At 40.3% G+C, this 22,484-nt stretch overlaps 1 protein-coding gene across 1 annotated transcript; it reads left to right on the top strand.

The window, feature by feature from the left end:
- The first annotated feature begins 541 nt into the window (after positions 1 to 541).
- Positions 542 to 22,114, top strand: ttll10 (tubulin tyrosine ligase-like family, member 10). The gene is made up of 12 exons (XM_085394334.1): positions 542 to 850; positions 14,228 to 14,558; positions 14,778 to 14,901; positions 15,096 to 15,214; positions 15,355 to 15,475; positions 17,768 to 17,853; positions 18,962 to 19,148; positions 19,539 to 19,710; positions 20,325 to 20,552; positions 20,975 to 21,091; positions 21,167 to 21,260; positions 21,493 to 22,114. Exons 1-12 carry the CDS (start codon positions 827 to 829, stop codon positions 21,906 to 21,908), a joined length of 2,019 nt encoding a protein of 672 aa, XP_085250460.1. The 5' UTR covers positions 542 to 826; the 3' UTR covers positions 21,909 to 22,114.
- The last annotated feature ends 370 nt before the right edge of the window (positions 22,115 to 22,484 follow it).

The raw sequence follows: 22,484 nt of genomic DNA, 5'->3' as shown, positions 1-22,484 counted from the left end.
GGACACAAAGAGAGCCCGGGGGAAGTTATGAGAGCAAAGGGCAGGCATTTCAGGTTATGGTGGGCTTATGCCTCTAGGAAGCAGGTAAAGGTTTGCGCTTGACATAATACCTTAAAGATACATGTTTTCGAATACTTGACCCCCAATAGTTTTTCTGGCTTGATGATTTATTTTCCCTGAGCAGGATGGGTGTGTTTGGCAGTTGGGAAGTAATAAGTTGTAATAAGAACATAGGAGGTCGTTTCCACAGAGGCTTGAGCTGACATCATAAAAACATACACACACACAACAAGGTACCTGGGGGCCGATGGGGAGGGTGGAGGTGAGCAAACCGGTGAGGTGGGATGGGTGGGGTATTCGTCTTTAAGACCATTGGCTAAAGGCAGCGCGGGGGACGCACCTGCAAGCGGCAGAGCCCAAGGAGATTGGCTGCAACCTGAAAATTACACCTGTGGGGGGAAAGAGGAGGAGGGGAGGTCATGCTACATGTAAACCAAGCCCTTTACAAATTCAGCCTCTGTCTTCTTGAGGAGCTTAAACGCTTCACACCGCCGATGAGGGCTCACGGAAAAAAACAAGTTTTGCTCTGGCAGCAGGATGATGACTGACGCGCTTCGAAATGGTTGGCTGTGTTCCGGGGTTTGGCTTGTCTTATGACTCTACGCCTGCATCTACGTGACGAGGACAGCTTTTTTTCCCCCTTAACTTTCTAATCACCGTCCAGAGGTCGACTGTCCTTCAGCGTGAGCAGGACCGCGAAAGACTAGCCAACAGGGCGTCAGGAGCCCGCATACAATGATGCCTCTTGTCTGGGGTTTCTGGATCGATGACCACACCTGGGAACGACTGGGTAAATTCACAAATGCGATCCCCTCTTTGTCTTCATTCTCCATCTTTAAAGTTTGTGCTGTTGTCATTACCTGTTGCTCAGCGGCGGCAGAGTTAGAACTTTAAGGACAATCGGTAGATGGCTAAGAGCAGGAAATGTACGACAAACAAATTAGGTCATCGCGTGAAGCCCTCGGCAGTTGCGTGCTGATATAGGAGGGTCCAGGTAGTTTCAATGGGGAGCGAAAATAATGTGTATCAAATTTCAGCTCCATTTAAGCAGAGAGAAAGAAGAGGAAACAATAGAGGCTAACGCTCATTCCTAAACTGGATAGACCAGTTGGGGCAGGTAAAGGCAAACTGCCAGACTTGTCAAAGGATATGAAGCTAGACGCTGATTCCTTCTTTTACAGACTTAAACATGCTTAACGAGGAGACAACCACGACACTACGGTATGAAACATCTTCACAAATCCATAGCATGACAGTAGTAGCCGATTATTTAACAAACATTTCTGTTAATTTAAGCGAAAATTCATATCAACTTAATTAGTAACTTTTTTTCCTTCAACCTGTTGAACTGTAAATCCGTTGATGACATTATCCAGCCTTTTCCCCTCGCGTTTAACCTACGGGTTTTCTCTTTTGGCTTTTCAACTTTGACTCAACACTGCCCGTTTCAGATGTGGAAGTGAGTCAGACAGACGTAAAATGTCTGCTCATCCGTTTTCCGTACCTTTGAGGTTTAGTACAAGTTAAGACAGGAGTTGGAATTATCAGAGCAGAGCATTTTCACAAGATAGAAGGTATACATTTAGTTTCCTAGGCTGCTATTAACATGCTTTCAAGCAGCGGCGGACTGTGGAAGTCCGAAACGGAGAAGGGAAAATGGAGGGAAAATGTCGACTGCTTACTGTACAGCGACAACTGCAGAGCGAGGTGGAAGGTTGTGATTGGTGGAAAGTGAAACATTTGTTCATTTCTTTCATACAGTAGAATAGCTGCGAGTCACATGAGTGCCAGTTGCCCTGCTGGTGTATTGCAACAGGGCGGGAAGTACTGAATAGAATTTCAGTGGGGTGACATTTAATCACCAGCAAGCCAGAAAAAAGTGGCAGATACTTATTTTACATTGTTTGCTCATGTTTGAGGCACAGGTCTGACCTGAAAGGGAAGTGTAAGTCTTATCGCCTCATGGGGTGAGAGGTTAAATTCAAGCTGCAATACGATTGCAGGGTGAATGACACTGCATTAAGGGTCAGGACTATTTAAGGAAACTCGGTGCTAGGCTAGGCTAGTACTTTTTTTCTTTTTTTTAAACCAAGGAAAAATTACATCATCAATAAATACTTTCTGAATTAAAGTTAAAAACAAAAAAATTCCACTTTTGGGATTAAACACAAATTTTCTACTTGGATTTTTGTTTGTTTTGGGATTAAACACTTAATCAGGAGTAATGCTATCTCCCACCAGGGACCTGGCACCATGTTAAAAAGCAATTATTTAACTTTTTTCATATTCATAACTTAGCTAATAAAGCTGTATTCCAGGGGGAGGAGCTTAAAAAGTCTGGTAGGAAAAGCTTATATCTCGTTTTTTGGTAGTCAAATTTTTTTTGAATATTTTAGTCAAAATGGGGGAGGTGAAGTGACGAGGGCGAGACTGGGCTGGCCAAAGGAGCGACAGTTTTAAAAAAGACAAAAGTATACCTAGTCCATCACAGTGTGCACATTTAAAATCATTAGCAAGCAACTTGAGTGGCACACGGATGATAAGCAGTATCGTAGCCTAAATGTCACCACGCAGCTCCTCAGTAGTCTGAAGGGCCAATTAGGTGGCACTGAGATAAGGTCTGGAGTTAAATAAGGTTTTGGGTTTCCCTGCCATTGTTTTCTCACAAAGACAGCAACTATTGATTAAGGCCCAGGCCAGTTTACCTATCAGGTTGTTCACTTCACAGCAGAGTCGCATTCCAGCAGAGAGGGCAGAGTTACCTGAGCACGCCTCACTTCCAACAGGCAAAAAGCGTGGTTAGCCGCGAGCACAGCTAACTCCCACGGCGCAGAGCACAATGGGAGAAAAGCTTTGCGATACGTTGACATAAGCTGGAGCAGAAGAGGAAGTATATGGACAAACGCGGGGCAAACAGAGAGGACGTAGGAGCTGGTTAGATATTTGAATACTGACACACGACATGCTCTGCTTTAATAAGGTACTGTTATTTTCACAGCTTGTTTCTACCAGCTTCAAATTTCTAGGCTAATCTTTGTTTCACCTCTTTCTTTTTCTCTCATGCTCTTGTCTTTCTCAGAGGGCCTGCAGCACTGGTTTATAATGCTGATGATTAACTAAATAGTCTGGGAGAGCAGGTCTGCTTGGCTTTCTCATTTCATGGGGCCTGCCTGACCGGGAGGAAGACGGAGTGTTCTCAGGCAGCGGGCTGGAAACTCAAGATCTTTTTTCTTTCTTCTTCAGCTCCATCCCTCTAAACGTGCTCACTTTACTTTGGTTTTGTTGCATTCTTTCCTTGGGGTACTTTTCATGACGGTAAGGTTACAGGTGCATTCTCAGCTTCCTTCCCCCGAACTTTTCACTCCCTTATACTCTTTTCTTCTCCCTCCCCCCTCTGTACTCTACTTTAGCGTTGCTTTAAGGATGACTGTGAAGCTGCTCTTGCCAAAAATGCCTCAAAATTAGTTGCTTTTAAAAGGACAAAGATTTAAAATCGAAGGTTTAGTCTTTAATTAATTATTTTTTTGTAGGTAAAAGTGTACTCGCAGCACGTATTATTAGAGAATAATGATGTACACTCAAATTTCAGTATAGGGTGTGAAGATTTCACGCTTTATACCTGTGAATGATCCACGTTATTCAGTAAAGGAGGGCTGTTTCAGTGACCTTCTGCATACACAGCACTGGTCAGGTCGGGCTGAGCAGCATTCCATCAACCTTTCATCACTCGGCAAACACAAAGACAACGGCCCGAAAGGTCCGCCAGTGGAAAAGAGAAAAAAAGAGGTTTTCCTTTCTTTAAATTCATTAAACATCTGTTGAAACAGCTCTCTTACCACGCTGCTTTAATCGAACGAGAATAGTATGTTACAACCTAAAACAAACAGCAAGGATACAGTGTGACGTTGGTGAGAGAGAGCTCCCCGAGGGCTAACATGCCTTTGAGGCTGAGGGATGTGCGCAACTTGTAGTGTTTGAAATTAGTAACTGCCATGTATTGTGTGAAAAGCAGCCTTCCCAACCTTGCCGTGCCATAGATTTAGACTAGTCAGAACAGGTTTTGGCAATCATTAACAACCACTGTGGCCCAGTCTTCTGTGACAGCAAGTTTAAGCTAAATACCCCAACCACAACAAGGGCTCAGCAGTAACACAGCAGAGAGGTCGTCTGTAGATATGGACTTCCCCCTGCTACCATTTCCTGTACTATTTTCAGCAATGTATGGCTGTTTGGTGGGCTCTGTGGTGGTTAAGTTCAGAAGTTTAGTGGAGCTGAAAAGTTGCATATTTTTACGTGTCTTTGAGCTAAATTCTTAACATTTAATGTGATAAAGTTGAATTTCCCTGGTTTTTTTTGTTCTTTTCTTCTTCTTTTTTTTTTTTTTAGAGAAAACTTTTTAAGATTTCCATTTATTGAAGGTTAATGAATGAATGATGACCTCACGAACTTTAGGCGGTGTCAGACGTGTTTTGGGTGATTATCTCCATCTTACGAGGCAGCATTGGATATCATCACTTTCTCTAATACTGCCTGGTAATGATGATGATAGCCACCTGCCGACTACAATCATATCAACCGCTCTATCATTGTTTGGTGGCAACTTGCTCCCATTCTGGACCCTGTGGATCAGCTCAAATGCTTGAGCAGTGACAGAAATGGCTCTCAGGATCCATCTTACCTGACAGTGCTGGACTGTACTACTGTTGTTCTAACACTGTCTGGTAACGATGTTTTCTGGGTGACTGCGTGGTCTCCGGTATGTAAATGACAAATATTGTGAAGGGCAGCTGAACTCTTCGAGGCATTTTGATGTGGTCGCTGAAGGGCACATTTCACAAAGCCAGCTGCTCGGTGTGCTCACATTTTACTCGCATGTCGATTCCAGGTAAAGTTTACAGTCTTTTGTTTACAGTAGACTTGCGTTGCCTCAGGCTGTACCGAATTCTGTCTGATTCCAGCGAACTAGTATAGTTCTTAGGGTTTTCCCTAATATATTCTTGTGAGAGCAAGTAGATCTCTAATACAGTAAGTCCTGAAAGTCAGCTCTTTAACTTATCTCCCAACCTCCCTTTTAAAAAAAAAACGTTAATGGCAACCCCACCCCAAGTTAAAGAATAGCAGTCAGTTGATGGTTCCACCGGTCCTGCAGGGCCTCATTTCCTTGTTCCCTCCCCTGAACAGTGTTGGTCTTTGTGCTGTATGGCAGCGATTGGTCCACCTAGCCCTACCTGCGTGGCACATCCTGGAACTGACACATGAGCTCACCTGAGAGTGCCTTGCTGCATAAAAAAACCCAACACAGCTATAGAGTCATTTATAGACTATAGCCTTTTCCCAGCTTTCCAAGGCTTGTCTACCAGGAATTTTAAGCAGATATAAAACTGACTTCCTATAATACATTGGAAGTTTAACTTCCAATTAATTTCTGTGCTGTTGACTTAGAACAGAGGAGATTAAATACACCGTTTTACACAATGAACACTTTCCATCATCGGGATAGACGTGAATGTCATGGGTAAAGTCTTCAAACAGACGTCAGAAACAAAAGCAAATAATAGACATGAAGCAAGCAGAAACCTAGTGTTTGCAGAAGGAGGGAGAATTACCCCACAAATATTGAGCCACACCTTTATTTGCTCATCTAGCTCCATTATCTAAGCCACAGAAACATGGAATTGTATTTTGTCCCTCCAGTTATCCCCCTTTTCTCTGGATTTCATCATTTAATTTGCGTTAATGCAAAAATGTAGCCAAACCGGAAAACAAAAAGTCAAGCTAGCCAAGCGTAGTTTGCTTTTTTTCTCCCCTTGGTCTGTTTACCTGTGGCTTTGACTCTTTCTGCATGCTTGGCAAAGTAAAATGGAAAAAATGACTTAAGGTACAATGTAGTGTTAACAGAATCTATGATCGCAGCAAAAGAGGAACTGCTCATTTCAGCCTGTTTCTGCAACACTGTTCTCTTCCCTCCAGCTTTCATCTTCCTCTTTGCACAGGTGAAAGCTCAGAAGTCATCCTTCCAGCCTGTTGATAGGCGTCTTACCAGACATGGTTAGATGTAATTATTGGTGTCTAATACTGTCTGGTAATGCCGTCCATTAAATGGCATTACCTTCTGCTCTCTTACTTCCTATTCTCACACTCTCGTGCATCTGACTCTCAGCGTATTGACAAAGGGCAATCCAGGGAAGCACATCAGCATATTAACAGTAGTGGCAGATGGGGCTGAGTGATGACTATGGAACTATGATCCATGCGCTGGAAGATGGTTTGATTTTTTGGTGGTTTCTTCCATGTGCCTTGAGTCAAAGTTTCTCAATTGAGCAGCAGTTCAAGATAAGGTTGGACTTTTAGGGGTCTTTGTGCTGTAATCCTGTTTCTGACAGGAATGTTAATGTGAATATGATGTAAAAAAGAAAAAAAGGATTAGAAATTGTGTAACGTTTCTGTTGAAAGATCGGCGTTCTTACTCTTACCGCAATAACTAAATTCCTTTTGGGAACTTGGATTTTCTCCAGCTACAGAAGAACAATGCGCACAGTTTTCAAAACTCTCACACACACTCTGTACATAGAAACTGTATCTAATGTGGTATGTTGTAAAGAAAAAAATCATTTAAATAAAGATGGATAATAATGAAAATGTTCCTTTTGTTTGCTTGTTTTTTTTCTCTCGTGAAAAGTGACTTTCAGAATAATTTTTAACCATTTACCGCAGATTTCCAGGGCCCTGGCTCTTTGCTGCAGTTTCTCTGGTAATTGTGAACTGTTCCCCCGGCCACACCGGAATGCCGAGCCCCAGTCAGGTGTGGATCAGGTTACCGCTGAACAGAGCTTCTTTTTAAATGCCTCAATTTACCCATGAGGTCTCCCCCCCACTATCAGCTAAGCCTTCATTGTGTCCCGCTCTATAGCAGCACAGAGACTAGCTTGGTAAAACTGCCAGGGTACCGGCCGACTTAACATTCAGTCAGTATAGGCAGTGATTAAAATCATAACTTGTGGTTTTTATCAGTGAGAACGCAAACACAAAAAAACATTTAATATGACGTACCTCGGGCCTCTGTGGAATGAGTTGGTCAGTTCCTTTTTATGCGTCAGTGTGTGTTTATGTGTTTGACAAACACTAAAGGTAAAATTAAGAAAAGCTAAATGTAAGGGGAATGTGTTTATTCAGTAACCAATAACCTGTTAATTTTAGCATTTAGTTTATTTTAGCAGCAATGTTTTCTTTTTCAGCGCCTGTTTAATCATTCATTAGTCAAAGCTTTATTTTAAATTGCTACACTGCTTGTTTTTCATTATGAAGGATTTTTTGTGAGGAAAGGTTTTTGAAAGGTTTAGTATTTAACAGGTTAAATACAGCATCAAATCTTAAAGCTCAGCCAACATGATCAGCAGGTTCTCCTTTCACTCTGATCAAACACCCTGATCAAAAATTATGCTGAGTCATTGTGTGCACGCACCTTTAAAATAGTATCCTGTGTTTCCTACTGTAAATGACACATTACAGTGAGGTTTTTTTTTAATATATGGCCTTCAGTTCAATAAATAAATAATACTCTATTTATTTCAGGGCTGGAAAGATCACAGAAGTAAATACAATTACCAATCAATTCAGTATTTTTGACACTGCAATTTTCAAATGTCATATGCAAAGGTGTTATTTATTAGTTCTTTTCAAAATGTTTGTTGTGAAAAAGCCCTTTTGTGGCGGTGCATACTTACAGGGCATCAAAGTAATATGGTCTAAGTATTATTTGTGGTGTTGCAGTGAAGGTATATGAAGAATTAAACTGTGTAAATCCTATGAATGGTAAAGTAGAAATTGCTGTAAAATATTGTTGCATTAATGCTCCTAAACATTACCAATATGCTTTTTTTAAATGATGGGGACACAAACAAATCAAGAGTGTGACATTTCTATGTGAGCTGGTAAACTAATATGAAAGGAAGCACAATTTTGAAATGACTATCTTTTTAAACCATTATGACAGCGTATGTATGCTCCACCTACATATCATTTTGTCCCTCCACAAGCTGCAAGTGTTTTAGCTCTTAGCTTATTGGTGGTTTAGACTGAACTTAAAGACACGGAGTTAAAATGTGTCAGAAATAATTAATTTAAGACTTTAAGTACAATTACTGCTGTAGTCAGCTCCTCCCTTTGTGACGTCTCACCGCTGAATCACATTACTAACTGGCGGAGGGCCTGTAAAGAATTCCTGCGCTGGTCTGTGCATGCTTACTGCAGTCAAACCAGATTCCTGTATTAGTGTTGGCTGTGGATGAGAAGTCTAGACTCACTTAGCTGGGTTATCCACTGGAGTGGAACAGGAGCACAACGGCAGCTAAACGGCTGTGACATACCTGCACGTGCTGACGCACAGTAAGAGTAAAAAGCTGGCACACTCGAGTGTATCAAGGTGTGGAGCTGATTACAGGTTTTGGTAGAAGCATTGCTAGATTATAGGAAATATCTTATTTAATCCATGTGAGAAATACTCGCTTTCACTGTTTTTGTTTTTATCAGCAACAAGCTGCAATTTGTGAGCAAATGCCTTCATTAGAAACACTGAGGAGTATCTTTTCATCTATCTATTTCATAAACTATACAATCTTTGTTTGGTTAATTCTAAAACGCATTAAAGACAGGATAATCGTAGCTTTTACAAAGATTCGATTCATAATTTAGCAGCAATGTAATCAGTCATTTACTGTCAGGTCAGCGTTTGAAGAACGCAGATAAAGACATATAAGATGTGACAGACTTATCACACACCGTACATACCTGCATGGAGTTTGCAGGTCCATAGAAGGTAAATAACTAACACAAAATAGCTTTAACTTCGTTACTTACTCAGGATATCTCTGACAGGACATCTCTGATACTGCTTTTTTGTTTTTCCTATCATTGAGAAACACAAAATGTTGAGTGTGTGATTAAATGATGTATGATATACCTTAATTTTTTTTAATTATTATTATTGAGCACATTGTCATTTTACTTCGAAAGCTGATGAAAAATAATTTTCTACCTCCTCTTATTCAAAAGTTAAGTAGCTATTTAGCATGCAAACATTAGTATTGGTCTGCTCGACCATAAAATATTCTTTGTTATTAAGAACAAATCAAACTTACATAATTTGGATACTGCTGCAGGGCAAATTCACAAAATACACTGCTGTGAACACACATATTTTACTTAGCTAGCTAACAACTTTTAGCTAACTTAGTTTAACATGGAGGAACATAATAAATACTACAGGAGCACGCCATAACATAGTCAAGTTGTACAGAAGCTATCAGAAGCTCTGGTAGTTACAGGTTGTCTGCTGGACAAAGAAAAGCGCCTGGTGTCAGTTAACGTTAAGCTTCTGAAGTCATCTGAAAGCCTGACAGCTAATATGTACAACTGTTAGTGCTGCAGTAAACATTAAACTTGCGCCTCCTGTGGGCAAGAAAGTAATTACAGCAACAGCTCAGAAGAAAGGAAAGTCGGACCGTAACGAGAAGCGGTAAGTTTGTAGGTGGAAATTTTGGCAGTTTCAGGTGTGGAAGCTTATTTTTGCCACAACACCAGTACCGTATACGTAGAGATGGTCTACAGCTGATCAGCATGCAGAACACAGCTGTAATAATTTTTTAATTTTTTTTTTAGAAAAAGCATGCAAAATTTAAAAAAAAAATCTGTGAAACTGTGAGGCCACGAAAGGTGAACCGCGTTATAGCGAGAGAACACTGTATTTTCTAAAGATTTGGAGGTGGATATTTTTGAATTTACTTCCAAGTTGAAATTTTGAGATACCGAACAAAACTTTAAAGCAGCAACCAAAAATTGTACCCAAGCTTCCATAATTTGCACATTAAAAAAATAAAACACTCACAGTGAAACTAGCTGTATGTTAGCCTATAGCAGCAGCTGTTTGTTTGTTTGTCACTTTTTTCTCAGACTGTTGATAAAGTCTGACTCGCACAGATATGCTTTAACCCCCAAAACATTGCAAAAATAATTGTTAAGGTTTACTTAATAATAAATAGTTCATGACGCTAATGTTAGCTTGTTCAGTTATAGCTAGAAGATTTAATTTCTTAATGTTGGGTTTTAATAATCAAATCTTTTAAATGTCATAAACCAAGTAACATTAGTTGGTAGCCTCTCAGCTAGATTTTCGTTTTCACAGCGTGGCAGAATTTAGATTCAAATATACCAAATGAATGAATCTAGCTGCTTAAACTAGAAGTTGCTGTTCTTTAGTTTTTGCTAGTAGCAACAAAGTGAAATATAAAAGGATAACATAACAAGTACTGTCATGTTCTTGTCAAAGATTTTTGTTTTTATTTATGAGTCATTTTCCATTTAAAAATCAAGCGGTGTCCTCCTGTGTCTTCTCATAGCTTTAAAGGGTGTAACCAACACAATTAACAATTTTTTATACCTTATGTTTCCGAACTTGGAATTCTTTGGAGATTCCTTCTAAATCTCTAAACAAGGCACTCTGGAACTGCATGCACAGTAACTTAGGTCTGATGCATATGACAGGAGAGCTAATTAAGTTTTAAAACTTTTACTTTGAAATGATCAAAATTACATTGTTACATTGTTGCACTGCTTCACTGAGTGAATGGGTTAAATGCAGAGAGGAATTTCCCCACAGGGATCAATAAAGTATACATTATTATTATTATAAATAAAAAAAAACTGTATGCTCTCATGCCTAATGCAGCTCTCCACCTCACTCCGCTGCACATGACATCACTCACCATAGTAAAGGGAACAACAACCAGTCAAATACACATATTCTTATCATCCTACATTTTGATCTTCTTATGTAAGAGGTAGGACTGAATCATCAAGTTTGTACAAAATTGTATTGTGACTCTTACACTTATAGCACTCTTACTTACTAACAAGTAAAAGCAATATAGGCAACACGTGTTCATGCTTGTTAGACGGCTGTTTCAGAACAAAGGACAAAATGTACATTTCCACTTGCACATTTTCCCATATCATTGTTATTCTCTGTGAAATTCGATGTCTTTCTGTTTCCGTGTTGTACTTGTCACCAGAGGGAACAAGTAGATATCGACCCTGGGAACGCAGTGTCGCCCCTCGATACTACAGCCCCCTGTGCTCTGCTGCTGTAATCCTGTAAGGAAACCATGAATAGCAGCAGCGAGCGCGAGAGACCCTATTCAGACAAGCTTTTCTTTGCATCGTAACTCAACTCCATTTCTTCCGCTATAACACCTTGACAAGGAGAATCCCTCTAAATAATGGGTTGTGTGGGGACACCATTGCTGCAGGGTGCATCCCTGTAATTGCGGCGCACTTCCTGGTTTGAGTCAGTTGAGATGACATGGGAATAGGTGAGCCTTCAAAGAAACACAAAACTTAAGTTGTCACTGCCCCAAGATAGGACAGTCACTAAGAGTCACACACACCTAACGATATATTCCTGTATTTTAAATTCACTAACTCACTGTCTTTCTGGCATATTCTATCTGATGTGTTTTTTTTTTTCTTACAATAAGGCCCAGGAGTATGAGTATCAGTGGAGCACCACCCACAGAAAGTTAAACTACCTTAATGGAAAGAAAAAGAAAGGAAAAGTAAAAAGTGTCATATTTCCCACACCCTTTACTAACAAATGGAGGTCAAAGGAAAGATATGAATTCAGGTATAAATAATGAAAGACAGGATTAAAAAAAAGGGATGGTGACATTAAATACACAAGTTTATTCACTAAAATTCATATATGAGCACACACACAGACACACAAATGTACACAGTCTCTTAGCAGATGGTGAACCATGAGGTTGTAAAACAAGCCTGTTCTCTTTGTCCACCTACGCAGCACTTTGCACAGTGTGTCTATCAGATGGCGGCTCTTTATCAAGGTGTGGCTCACACTGGCTCCACACAAAGCTCTGTTAAACAAGAATATGGGAGGCCTCCTTGTAACAACTGGGGTGTTGTGGCTGGACTAGTTTTATTGCCAAGCAGCTCCCTCTTATAGCTAGTATTTTGCACTTGGGCATTTACACTTTTACAACCATATGTGTATAAATAACTCAACTGATCAGACTGGCAACTTCCTTCTTTTACATTTGATTTATCACAGAGGATAATTGTGATGCAAAAAAACAAACCAGATCAATAGAGCCAAAATCACGCTGACTCACAGTTTGGTTGTCCTTTTATCAGGTTACAGATGGTAAGTCAAACCAAACTTGATGTATGCTCTAAAAGGCACAATACTTTGGTCCATATGGCTGCTCACAGTGTGCTTATGTTGCTCGTGGTTGCCCCTCTGTATGTGTAATTATATGGTTGCATGTGTGCTGGGTCTAAAAGGTACCCACCCCTGTCAATTATCAGGTTGTTTGGAGGAAGAGAGAAGATTATGCATAATTGCCAGCCATAGCTGGGCCTGGGTGTTTCCCCCAGAGTCAAATCACTGAGACAGAAGGTGATTAGTGGATTTGCCATGCGAGCAGACTAATGCTATGTTGCTCAACTGCATACCTGCTGCTGGATTTGGCGCTAGACTTTATGATTAATGATGATGTCTGGAAGTATCAAGAACGATTCGCCTTGGATGAAGTAGTTTTACAATAAATTAATGTTCACATTAAATTATGTCATAGTTTAATGGGACACTTGGGTTTATTTTTATTACTTAGATTTCTAACTTAAATTGTGTAAACTGGACCTAAAGACATAGGGTAGGCCACAGGTAGGACGATGTCTTGTATAGCACTTACTTAGTACTTATTCACCCATTGATATAAGCACTTTATTCTTCTACATCTTAACGGTTGCTATCTACTATTCACACACGCAAATTTGACCCAAGTTACACTTTGGCCAGACTGGAGTAGCCAGAGCTCAAGCCACCAGCCTTCAGATTAGCAGATGACCTGCTCTACCTCCTGTCCTACAGACAACCCAATGTAAAAGATGGAGACCGGTGTATCTAAAGCAAACAAGTCCCCTGAAATGATTTCTTTTAGATGTTAATGACACTGAGCCAGTTGAGAACACTATTTTACCTACCAGGCCACCCTGGAAAACTGGCAAATCCATTTTGATTGACACAGTGCTCTCATGTTACCATAGGGTCCACACAATAGAGGCTTACGGACAATAAATAATGAATGAAGCTAAACTTAGAGGTCCGGTTGGTGTGGGATACACAATCTTGACTTGTTAGTTTGTGTTGTAAGATTCAATCTACAAGTAGCAACTGTTGCTAAGGGTCCCATTACCCGAGTAACTGGTGATTGTTTACATTACTAGTTGGTTTTCTTGCTTTCATTGTGCGATACTGTGGCTAACTTTAGACTAAACTGCCGACAGACCATGTGATTGCGCCCCTGTCGAGTCTGTCCTTCAGTCTGTGGGTTTAACTGTTTGTCTTGGCCCTGCAGTTGGACTATAAGGTTGAGTGCACTTGGCAGAAGAAGAGTAAGCTGACAAGTTTTTCAGGGAGCCCTGATGTCTGTGTGTGTGAAGCTGTAGTTGCAGGTAAACCGTTTTACTTTTGAATAGCTGTAGTAGTTCTGCTCCTGCTTTCCAACATAAATACCTACCTACATTTATGATACTCACACAAAACAACAGTAAAAGGACTAACAGAGCTAATTTCTTATTAAACCACAGCAAACGGTAAAGCCATACAACTATTTATCACATTTCCACTGCTACTATTTGCATACTAGATCAGCATACCAGCCTGATTACATGCTGTTGGTACAGGAAGCAGGCCACCTAGGTACGCTTACTTCATTTTTTTTCTTTATTCACCATTTTCTAGAAGACCAGTGATATGGTGCTGCAATTTCAGCATAACATAATTAGGCACATTAAACTTCACATGTCATCATATTGTAAGCTTTTGGAGGGAGATCACTTTAAAAGAGCAACATTGACAAATTGAAGTTAAATTGGCAGTTTGGGCGGATGCGTAATTAAAATGCACTTCAGGAAGAGTATTTATTAATAAGAGTTATTCTCTGCCATTATGAACCTGTTTGAAGTATGAACAGTGTGATGCTCAAATAATATAATAGTAAAAAATATGCACATACGAAACAGGGAAAATACTATGAATGAAGCGTACTCTACAGTAGTACTTTTCCTCTTGTTCCGCTCTTTATGCCAACAGGATCACTGTGAATCAAAAGAGCACCTCCCACTTTCTAATTATGGATCAATAATAAATTACCCCAGCGACCTTCGCCAGAGCAAAGAGATGTCATCAAGGTGCTCCGTGGATCCCTGCAGTTATGGTCAGGATGCAGCAGAGACCAGACTGGAGAAGAAGCGAGGCCAAGAAAAGGAGGAAACAGAAGTTCCCTGTGGAAGCAGCAGGCCTGCAGGAAGTCTGAGGAAGGAGGGACCAGGAAGAGAACAGACACTGCTGCCACAGACACAGACTTGGAAAGAGAGACAGACATTTTCCCAATCGTCTGTCAACCAGGAGAGCCAAAGTGGAGGTGTGTGTGGAGTAAAGAGGGCGCCTTATTTTAAATTCTGTCCATAGGGTGATTTTTATTTTAGCACACAAAAATGCAAGTCTGCACATCTTAATCTAATAAAATAAAAACACTATAAGTCAAACAACTTAAATATTCCCCGGAATAGAATAGAATTAATTTCTTCTGCCTTTCTGTTGTAAAGAAATGAATCGGTAATGTGTTGTGTTTGTGTATCAGGTCCATGTATAATGGCACAACCCGTCCAGAGGTCCAAGTTAAAGGATTTGTCAGGCAGGCAGATAGAGGAGCCGAGGGGGCCTGGGCCTTTTTACTTTTTTGGAGGAACCAACGGAGCTAAAATGTTAGTATGAATTATTTAATTTCAAAGTAACTGTTGTGGAGAAATGTATGGTGTGATGCTTGAATAAAAAATAGCATGGTATGTATTTTATTTGGGGCCTTTTGTCAGTCTAAAGCTTTTCTAATGTGACCCCTTACTTCTTGTTTGTGGTGTGATTAAAGTCTAAGTGATTTCCTCTGGGACTTTTCCTTCAGAGTGAGCAATTACTGTGAGAGCAGAGGATGGAAGAGGATTTACAACAAGGACAGGGAGGATTTCAATCTCAAGTGGTGCGAGACCAAATCACCAGCCCAGTACTCCAACTTCAGAGAAGGTAGTGGGAATGCAGAGGATATCACCTGGAGCTGGTTTACGACGAAAATATGCAATTTCTGTTGCTTAGCTTAAGAGACAGAACTAAAAGTTGACATGCTAACTAACTAATATTTCAAAATCCTCATTTTTTGTTCCCAGGCAGGCAGTTGATGTACCAGATTCCCAATAACAAGGTGCTCACCACGAAGATCGGTCTCCTCAGCAGTCTTCAACAGTACGAGCGAGTGAGCAGCAGAGTCAGCCATGGTCAAGCACTTAGGTGAGCTGGACATTTATTTTCCTTTCTTTGTCTTTGTCTCTCTCTCGTATCCAAAATGGTTGTTTCTCTTAAAAGCAGACAGGTATATCTCTGTTACCAAATTTTGCAGCTGTGTCAAATCTCCCAGCTTCTATCCGGTACGATTACTGTGGCTGAATAGAAGCCCCACTCTGTAAATAATGATTTAAAACCATATCAGCCTGTGAAACTATTTAATAAACACGCCAAGTAACCTCATCAGATATCTAGCCTCTCCATTGAATCACAGAAGCTTTGTGTCGCAGTTATATGCTGGATCTGTGGTTAATTATTAATAGTAAATTAGTTTGATTTTACAACCTGATTTTTTTTTTACGTCATACTCGGCAAGGAAATACAATAGTTTTAAAAACAGAACCATACGCTCATAGAAACATGCAGTTAAAAAAAGCTTCACTTATAGTCACAAACATTAAAAATGTACTTCACTTTCATAATTGGGATATGCTGAATGCGACGCAAAGTTATTGTGCAAACATCTGTGTCAGAGCAGGAAGTATTAGATGTAAACTCTGATACTAACCTAATTTTTATGGTAAATGACGTCATGTACAGATGGATACTTTATCTTTGGTAGGAAGGAAAACATGTATGAAAAGGAAAAAAGTCTCCCAACCATTGCCCCCCAAAACTAAAGAGCCAAAGAAGGACAAAGCTAACAGTTTCTTAAACATGCAATACATTTTTTATTTTTTTATTTTACTGCATCTGTAGAGCTATCAGTGTGCATCGCAGAGGCCTCTGTATCAAGCTTAGTTCTGTAAGTTCAATTCAATTCAATTTTATTTATATTGCAACAAATTACAGCAACAGTCACCTCAAAACACTTTATATTGTAAGGTAAAGACCCTATAATAATACAGAGAAAACCCCAACAATCATATGACCCCATATGAGCAAGCGCTTCAACGATAGTAGGGGAAACTCTCTTTGGCGTGAAGAAAGCTCCGGCTGAACCAGGCTCAGGGAGGGGCGGCTATCTGCTGCGACTGGTTGGGTGTGAGGGGAGGAAGACAGGACAAAAGACACACTGTGGAAGAGTTAATAATAACTAAAGATGAAATACAAAGGAGTATAAACACATAGTGAGTGAAGAAGAAACACTCAGTCGATCATGGGAAGCCTCAGCAGCATAGGCCTATTGGAGCATAACCAAGGGAGGATTCAGGCTCACCTGATCCAGTTCTCACTGTAAAGTTTATCAAAAAAGGAAAGTTTTAAGCATAATCCTAAAATTAGAGAAAGGGTTTGTCTCCCAAATCCAAACTGGGAGCTGGTTCCACAGAAGGTGCCTGAAAGCTGAAAACTCTATCTCCCATTCTACATTTAAATATCCGAGGGACCACAAGTAAGCCTGCAGTCGTAGCACGCAGTGCTCTATTGGACTGATACGGTACTATGAGGTCTTTAAGAGAGGCCTGATTAATGAATACCTTGTATGTGAGAAGAAGGACTTTAAATTTGATTCTGGATTTAACAGGGAGCCAATGACGAAAAGCCAATATGGGAGAAATATGCCCTCTCTTTCTAGTCACTGTGTGCGCTCTTACTGCAGCATTTTGGATCAACTGTAAGCTTGTCAGGAAGTTTTTAGAACAGCTTGATTATAATAATAGTCTATCCTAAAAAGTAATAAATGCATGAATTAGTTTCCAGCATCGCTCTGAGATATGATGTTCCTCATTTTAGAGATATCACACTTTAGAGATAAAAACTATGAACACTGAGTTATTTTAACCAGCTGTTCAGCTTTTAATGTGATTATGTGAATTTATAGTTACAAATATTAAGATTAGAGTACTTCAGTTTCTACAAACAGAATTAAAAGTATATAAGTGGAATTTTATACTAATGCTGGAAAATGTTTCAGTGCTAGTGAAGATATGCAATAATGGACTATTATACCAGTATATAGCAGGAAATATGCCATATTTTAGACTTTGTGTATGTTTTTAGATTTTTTTATTTTTTTATTACAAACTTCCTTCAGTTCTTCAGAAAAATCAATTTGCATATATGTAAAGCTTGACTTAATGCTTTGAAATTATGGTATGACTGGGGTTTGGAATAAATCTGAACATATGCCGCAAACGATGGATGAACAGAACATATGAATGTTGTTGTGGTACACCAAAGATTTTGTATGTTTGTGGCCTGACTTTCTTTTTTGCCTCAAAGCCAGTTTTCCCGCAATCCATGGCACCGACATCCATGTGGGCTTCCTTGTTCGTTTTGTTCTGTTGTAATTTACAGGAGGCTGAAAATGGAAGAGTTCATACCCACTACTTTGCGCATGGATGTGAGGGAAGAGAGAGAGGCTTTCTTTGCCCAACAGGAGGGTAACTGACATCTTACCTAACTACAACAACCTTTTACACATTAGCATTTTGATGCAACAATAACAGTACTGGTTGAACTGGAACATCCTTTAGTTTGCAGGTTTAAAATGAGATCAATTAAACTTGAAATGCATGTTGGGTCACGCATCCAACATTGAAAAGAAAGAAAATCGTTTGTCCTGCGTAGCGTTAAGACAACAGTCGCCTTGGTGAGTGTTTAATCAAGAGGCTGTGGACGCTGGAAAATAATACACTTCACCTCCCATAAGGCCCTGATAAAATCACCAGGGGAACATGCTGTTGCCATAGAGATGAGTCAGCAGAGGGCAGGGCTGCGACACAAACACAAGGAGAGAGGTGCAGCAGGATGTGAATGCCAAAGAAAATACATTTAATATTAAAGTTGACATTTTTCATGGTAAGCATTGAGGATGAAATAGATTTTTAACACCCACTGTAGTAATTACAGGCACCCAGCATAATGACAGTAGTTGTGCACGGGTTTTGACAAACACGTTTATCACTAAGTAAACAGGACAAGAATACAGACAGCTGCTTTAGATCTGTTGGTGATGGATGAATTTGTGGAAAAGAAGGAAAAAGGACAGAACCAACTCTAATAGACGTGCGTTTAAAGACAGTCGATGCTGGCATCACTTTTAAAACAGCATATTGACTGTTTTTAAAAAAACTAGAAATTGAAATTTTGCATCATAATTTTTATTGACTGCAGTTCACAATATGTTCTGAGCTTTTTTACGTCTTTATTTTCATAATGATATGACATGTAGTGGCCTAGAGATCATATTCCACTACAACATATAGAAAAAAAAGGAAATACTCCGACTCACATTTCAGATTTAAATATTTGCTAAAGAGGTGAAAAGTAAATACAACACACTTGGGTGCAATCCAGTTTTCCCACAACTGTGCTTGAGCGCAACTAAAGCACGATTTCACGGAATCAGATTTTACTGGTGAAAATGACAAATGCCTCAATACAGGATTAAGCCTTGAAAAGTTAAAAACAATACAGAAAAGGAAACTGTCAGGTGGAAAGCTCAGTTCCTGTGACACCCCGTTAATTTAATTTTGTCACTGTCGCCAGGTGTGAGCAACAGGGAGAGCCGCATGTGGATCTGTAAGCCTACGGGTATGAACCAGGGAAGAGGGATCTTCCTTTTGAAGAGCAAGGAGGACATAGCTGCCTTCAGACTGAAGCTGAAGCACATGGAGGACCGCCAGTTCAACAGGAAAATGCATTACCGCCAGCCTCAGGCTTACATCGTTCAACAGTTGGTGAACACAGGATGTTAAGATTAATATCACCCACACTTGCAGTTCCCAGAGAAGCAGGCATATTATTCTATTTTTGTAGCTTGAGTGCCTGCTATTCCTGGTTTTTAGTATTGGCACATGGTTTTAAAAGCATCAACAGGCTTCAAAAAACCTTTAGTTTTGGGTCTCTGATTCAGTTGTCATTTTGCAGTGCTGTTCTAAAATAACATGAACAGAAGTAACAGCAGCCAATGATAAGGAACCATAAAAACAATTCTGTTGTACTACAGGTTGTTTAGTCAACCATCTGTCATTCATTTCTTACTGTCAGCTTCAGCTTCTTGCTGTCAAACGCAGCCTTTGAAGGTGTTTGTGCGATTGAATGCAGACCTACGATTTGTCCTCAGTTACATCCAGAACCCGCTGCTGCTGAAAGGGAAAAAGTTTGACGTGCGTTCCTACCTTCTCATCGCATGCACTGCACCTTATGTGGTCTTTTTCCGTCATGGTTACGTGCGACTGACTTGTGACCTCTATGACCCCACCTCCAAGAACCTTTCTGCCCACCTGACCAACCAGGTAGACCCCTAATCTAGATAGACTCTGCGAGAATATGAAGGGTTAACTGGAAGATCAAAGTCTAAACGGTTTTACAATCATCTGCTTGGAAATCAGACAGCTGTTAAAAAATGTGGTGAATGGGGGAAGCAGTTAGAAAGCAGGTCCTTCCAGTGGACCTTGTAACAAGGCTAAACGTGTCCTGAAACAATGTGCCATCTTCCGTATACGCTAAGAAATGAGTCCTGGCTATAGCAGAAATGTGTATTTAGGAATAGAAACCAAAATGACACTTTACATCATCACTGTTTTAACTAGAGCGGTATGTCTTTGAAATGTTATTTACAAGCATTTCCACAGACAGACCAGATCAGATTCACATTCACTTTATTGTCTACATTTAGCAAAACACACAAATCACTGTAATTGAACCATTAAACTAGCAAAGGATTTTAACCTTGGTTTATTTTGTATTTTAGCTTGAATCACACATTAGTTTAGGTTTTACTTTCGGTGGTGAATTTTATGTGCACATCAGATATTAAAGATGCTAAACATGTTTCAGCTGGAAAATTATTGCTAGAGGGACACTCATGTCTGTCTTTTTTTATGCTACATGTCTTCATTATTTCCAGATCAAGCTTTTTGTTTTGGCACAAACTTGCTACCTGCCTCTGCTCACATCTTCGTGTGTCTCTGGTCCCCCTGCTGTTCGTTTCCAGTACATGCAGAAGAAGAACCCTCTTTACAGCCAACTGAAGGAAGACACTGTGTGGTCCATGGAGAGCTTCAACACCTACGTCAACGACAGGTTTCAGGCTGCAAAGGATCTGCCCAGGGACTGGGTGCTGGGCGCCTTTGCAGTGAGTGCAGTGTTGTAGCTCTCAGGGACCAATTACAATTATAATGATGGTTACTGGCACATGCAGCTAATTGAGATTGTGGTTAAGTTTTGGATGCATCATCCCATCACTAAAATGAGATGTTACATGTGATGGGTTGTTTTTTTTTACAGTGCCCTGCAGATTGGTCGGTTCATTTTTGGCGTTGTGTCACTCACACACACACACACACACACACACACACACACACACACACACACACACACACACACACACACACACACACACACACACACACATTTCTTTGACTTAAATGAAGCTTGAGCTATATGCAGTAGTGAGGAACTTTAATTAGTTGAAGTGAAACAAACCAGCCGGTAATACAAAAGTCATAAAATCATTCTGATGCCTAATGAACAACTTTCTTTCTCCCTGATATTCAGAAGCGCATGCAGCAGATCATGAGCCAGTGCTTCTTAGCAGTCAAGTCAAAGTTAGACTGCCGCCTGGGGTTCTTTGACTTGATCGGCTGTGACTTCTTGGTCGATGAAGACTTCAAAGTGGGTAGGACATTTCTGGTAATGTGAATGCAAACAGTGTTTAGCATGTGCATTGAGTGTGTGCATTCCTGATAGGTGTGGCTGCTGGAGATGAACTGCAATCCAGCTCTCCATACGAACTGTGAGGTGCTAAAGGAGGTGATACCCAGCGTGGTTGTGGAGACACTAGGTGAGTTCTGGAAAAACAAACAGCACGTTTCGCAAGCCCCAAATGCAAATTCAGCATATGTTTGTATTAATACCACTCCACCAAAGATGTTCTCACATTTTGTTTAGTGTTTAACTGGCATAGTCACAGTTCCCTTTATTGCACATGTTTGCTAAACAGGCTGATGTGTTGTAACAACCAAAAGTGTTTTTTCTATCTATAAGTCTGTCTGTTGTTTTATGCCCTTCTCTAGATTTGACTCTGGAGATCTTCAGGAAGATTCGTGGCAGGCAGAAAATATTTCCTTTGGTCAGTCAGAGGGAGTTTGTGCTTCTCTATAGTGCTTTTTCCACTACAGAGAAGTCTAGCATGGAATTGCAGAAAAAAACCAAAGATGCTCAGAAAACTGAACCGAAAAGGTTTATGTGTGGAACAGAGGAAAAAAGTGTTCCCTCGGCACCCCCTGATAATTCTGCAAATGATTCAGCACTTCCAAAACGAAGGAGCAGGTCGATGAGTGGCCACCGTCCCACCAGCACTTCACAAAATCATCGTGAGTCAGGGAATTCACATTATACAGCTAAACTCAAGCTAAGCAAAAGTACTTTGAATCATCATTTAAAGGCTGGAAATGACCATCACATCCCCGTCATCACTAGCTCTGAGTGAGTGAAGCTCTACCTGTCTGTGGCTCTCCTGGAACACCGTACCTTACAGTATTGAACATGTGGAACAATTTAGGATACGAAGAGTTTAGTGTAGAAAAGAAAAGAGGAACTGTGACAGTATGCAGACAGCTGCGGTATAAAAAGCCTTTGGTGCTTTTTAAAGATTTTAAGAGAAATACTCTGGAAAATGCGTCAATAAAGAATGTATTCATCATCAACAATATCTTCTGGCTTCTTTTTTTGGTCCTGTTTGGTAAGGAAGGTGTGGCGAAGAGAACCCATGTCAAAGTCATTTTTCTTTGTTAGTGCATGCATACAACATTCATTCTCAAATCAAAGGGTCTGGTAGAAAATGCATCAGTGAGTCATCTGACATGAAGTTGCATCAGCAGAGCAGCTTCTGATCTGTGGAAAGTCACTCAGACGTGATTGTGTGCAAACCCTCCCACCACCTTACTGCAACTTTAACCAGGAAGATCAACGCAAGGCTCCACTCTACAGTTGTTGTAGCTTGTTTTGACTGCAGCCCTTTACCTCTCTGTGTCATAACTCATAATTATCTCTCTTGGCTACTCAG

This window comes from Rhamphochromis longiceps, linkage group LG20, assembly GCF_057381845.1.
Source record: "Rhamphochromis longiceps isolate RC_006_pf linkage group LG20, R_longiceps_female_GT1.1, whole genome shotgun sequence".
Lineage (NCBI taxonomy): Eukaryota > Metazoa > Chordata > Actinopteri > Cichliformes > Cichlidae > Rhamphochromis > Rhamphochromis longiceps.
This window is presented reverse-complemented; position numbering and strand designations above follow the sequence as displayed.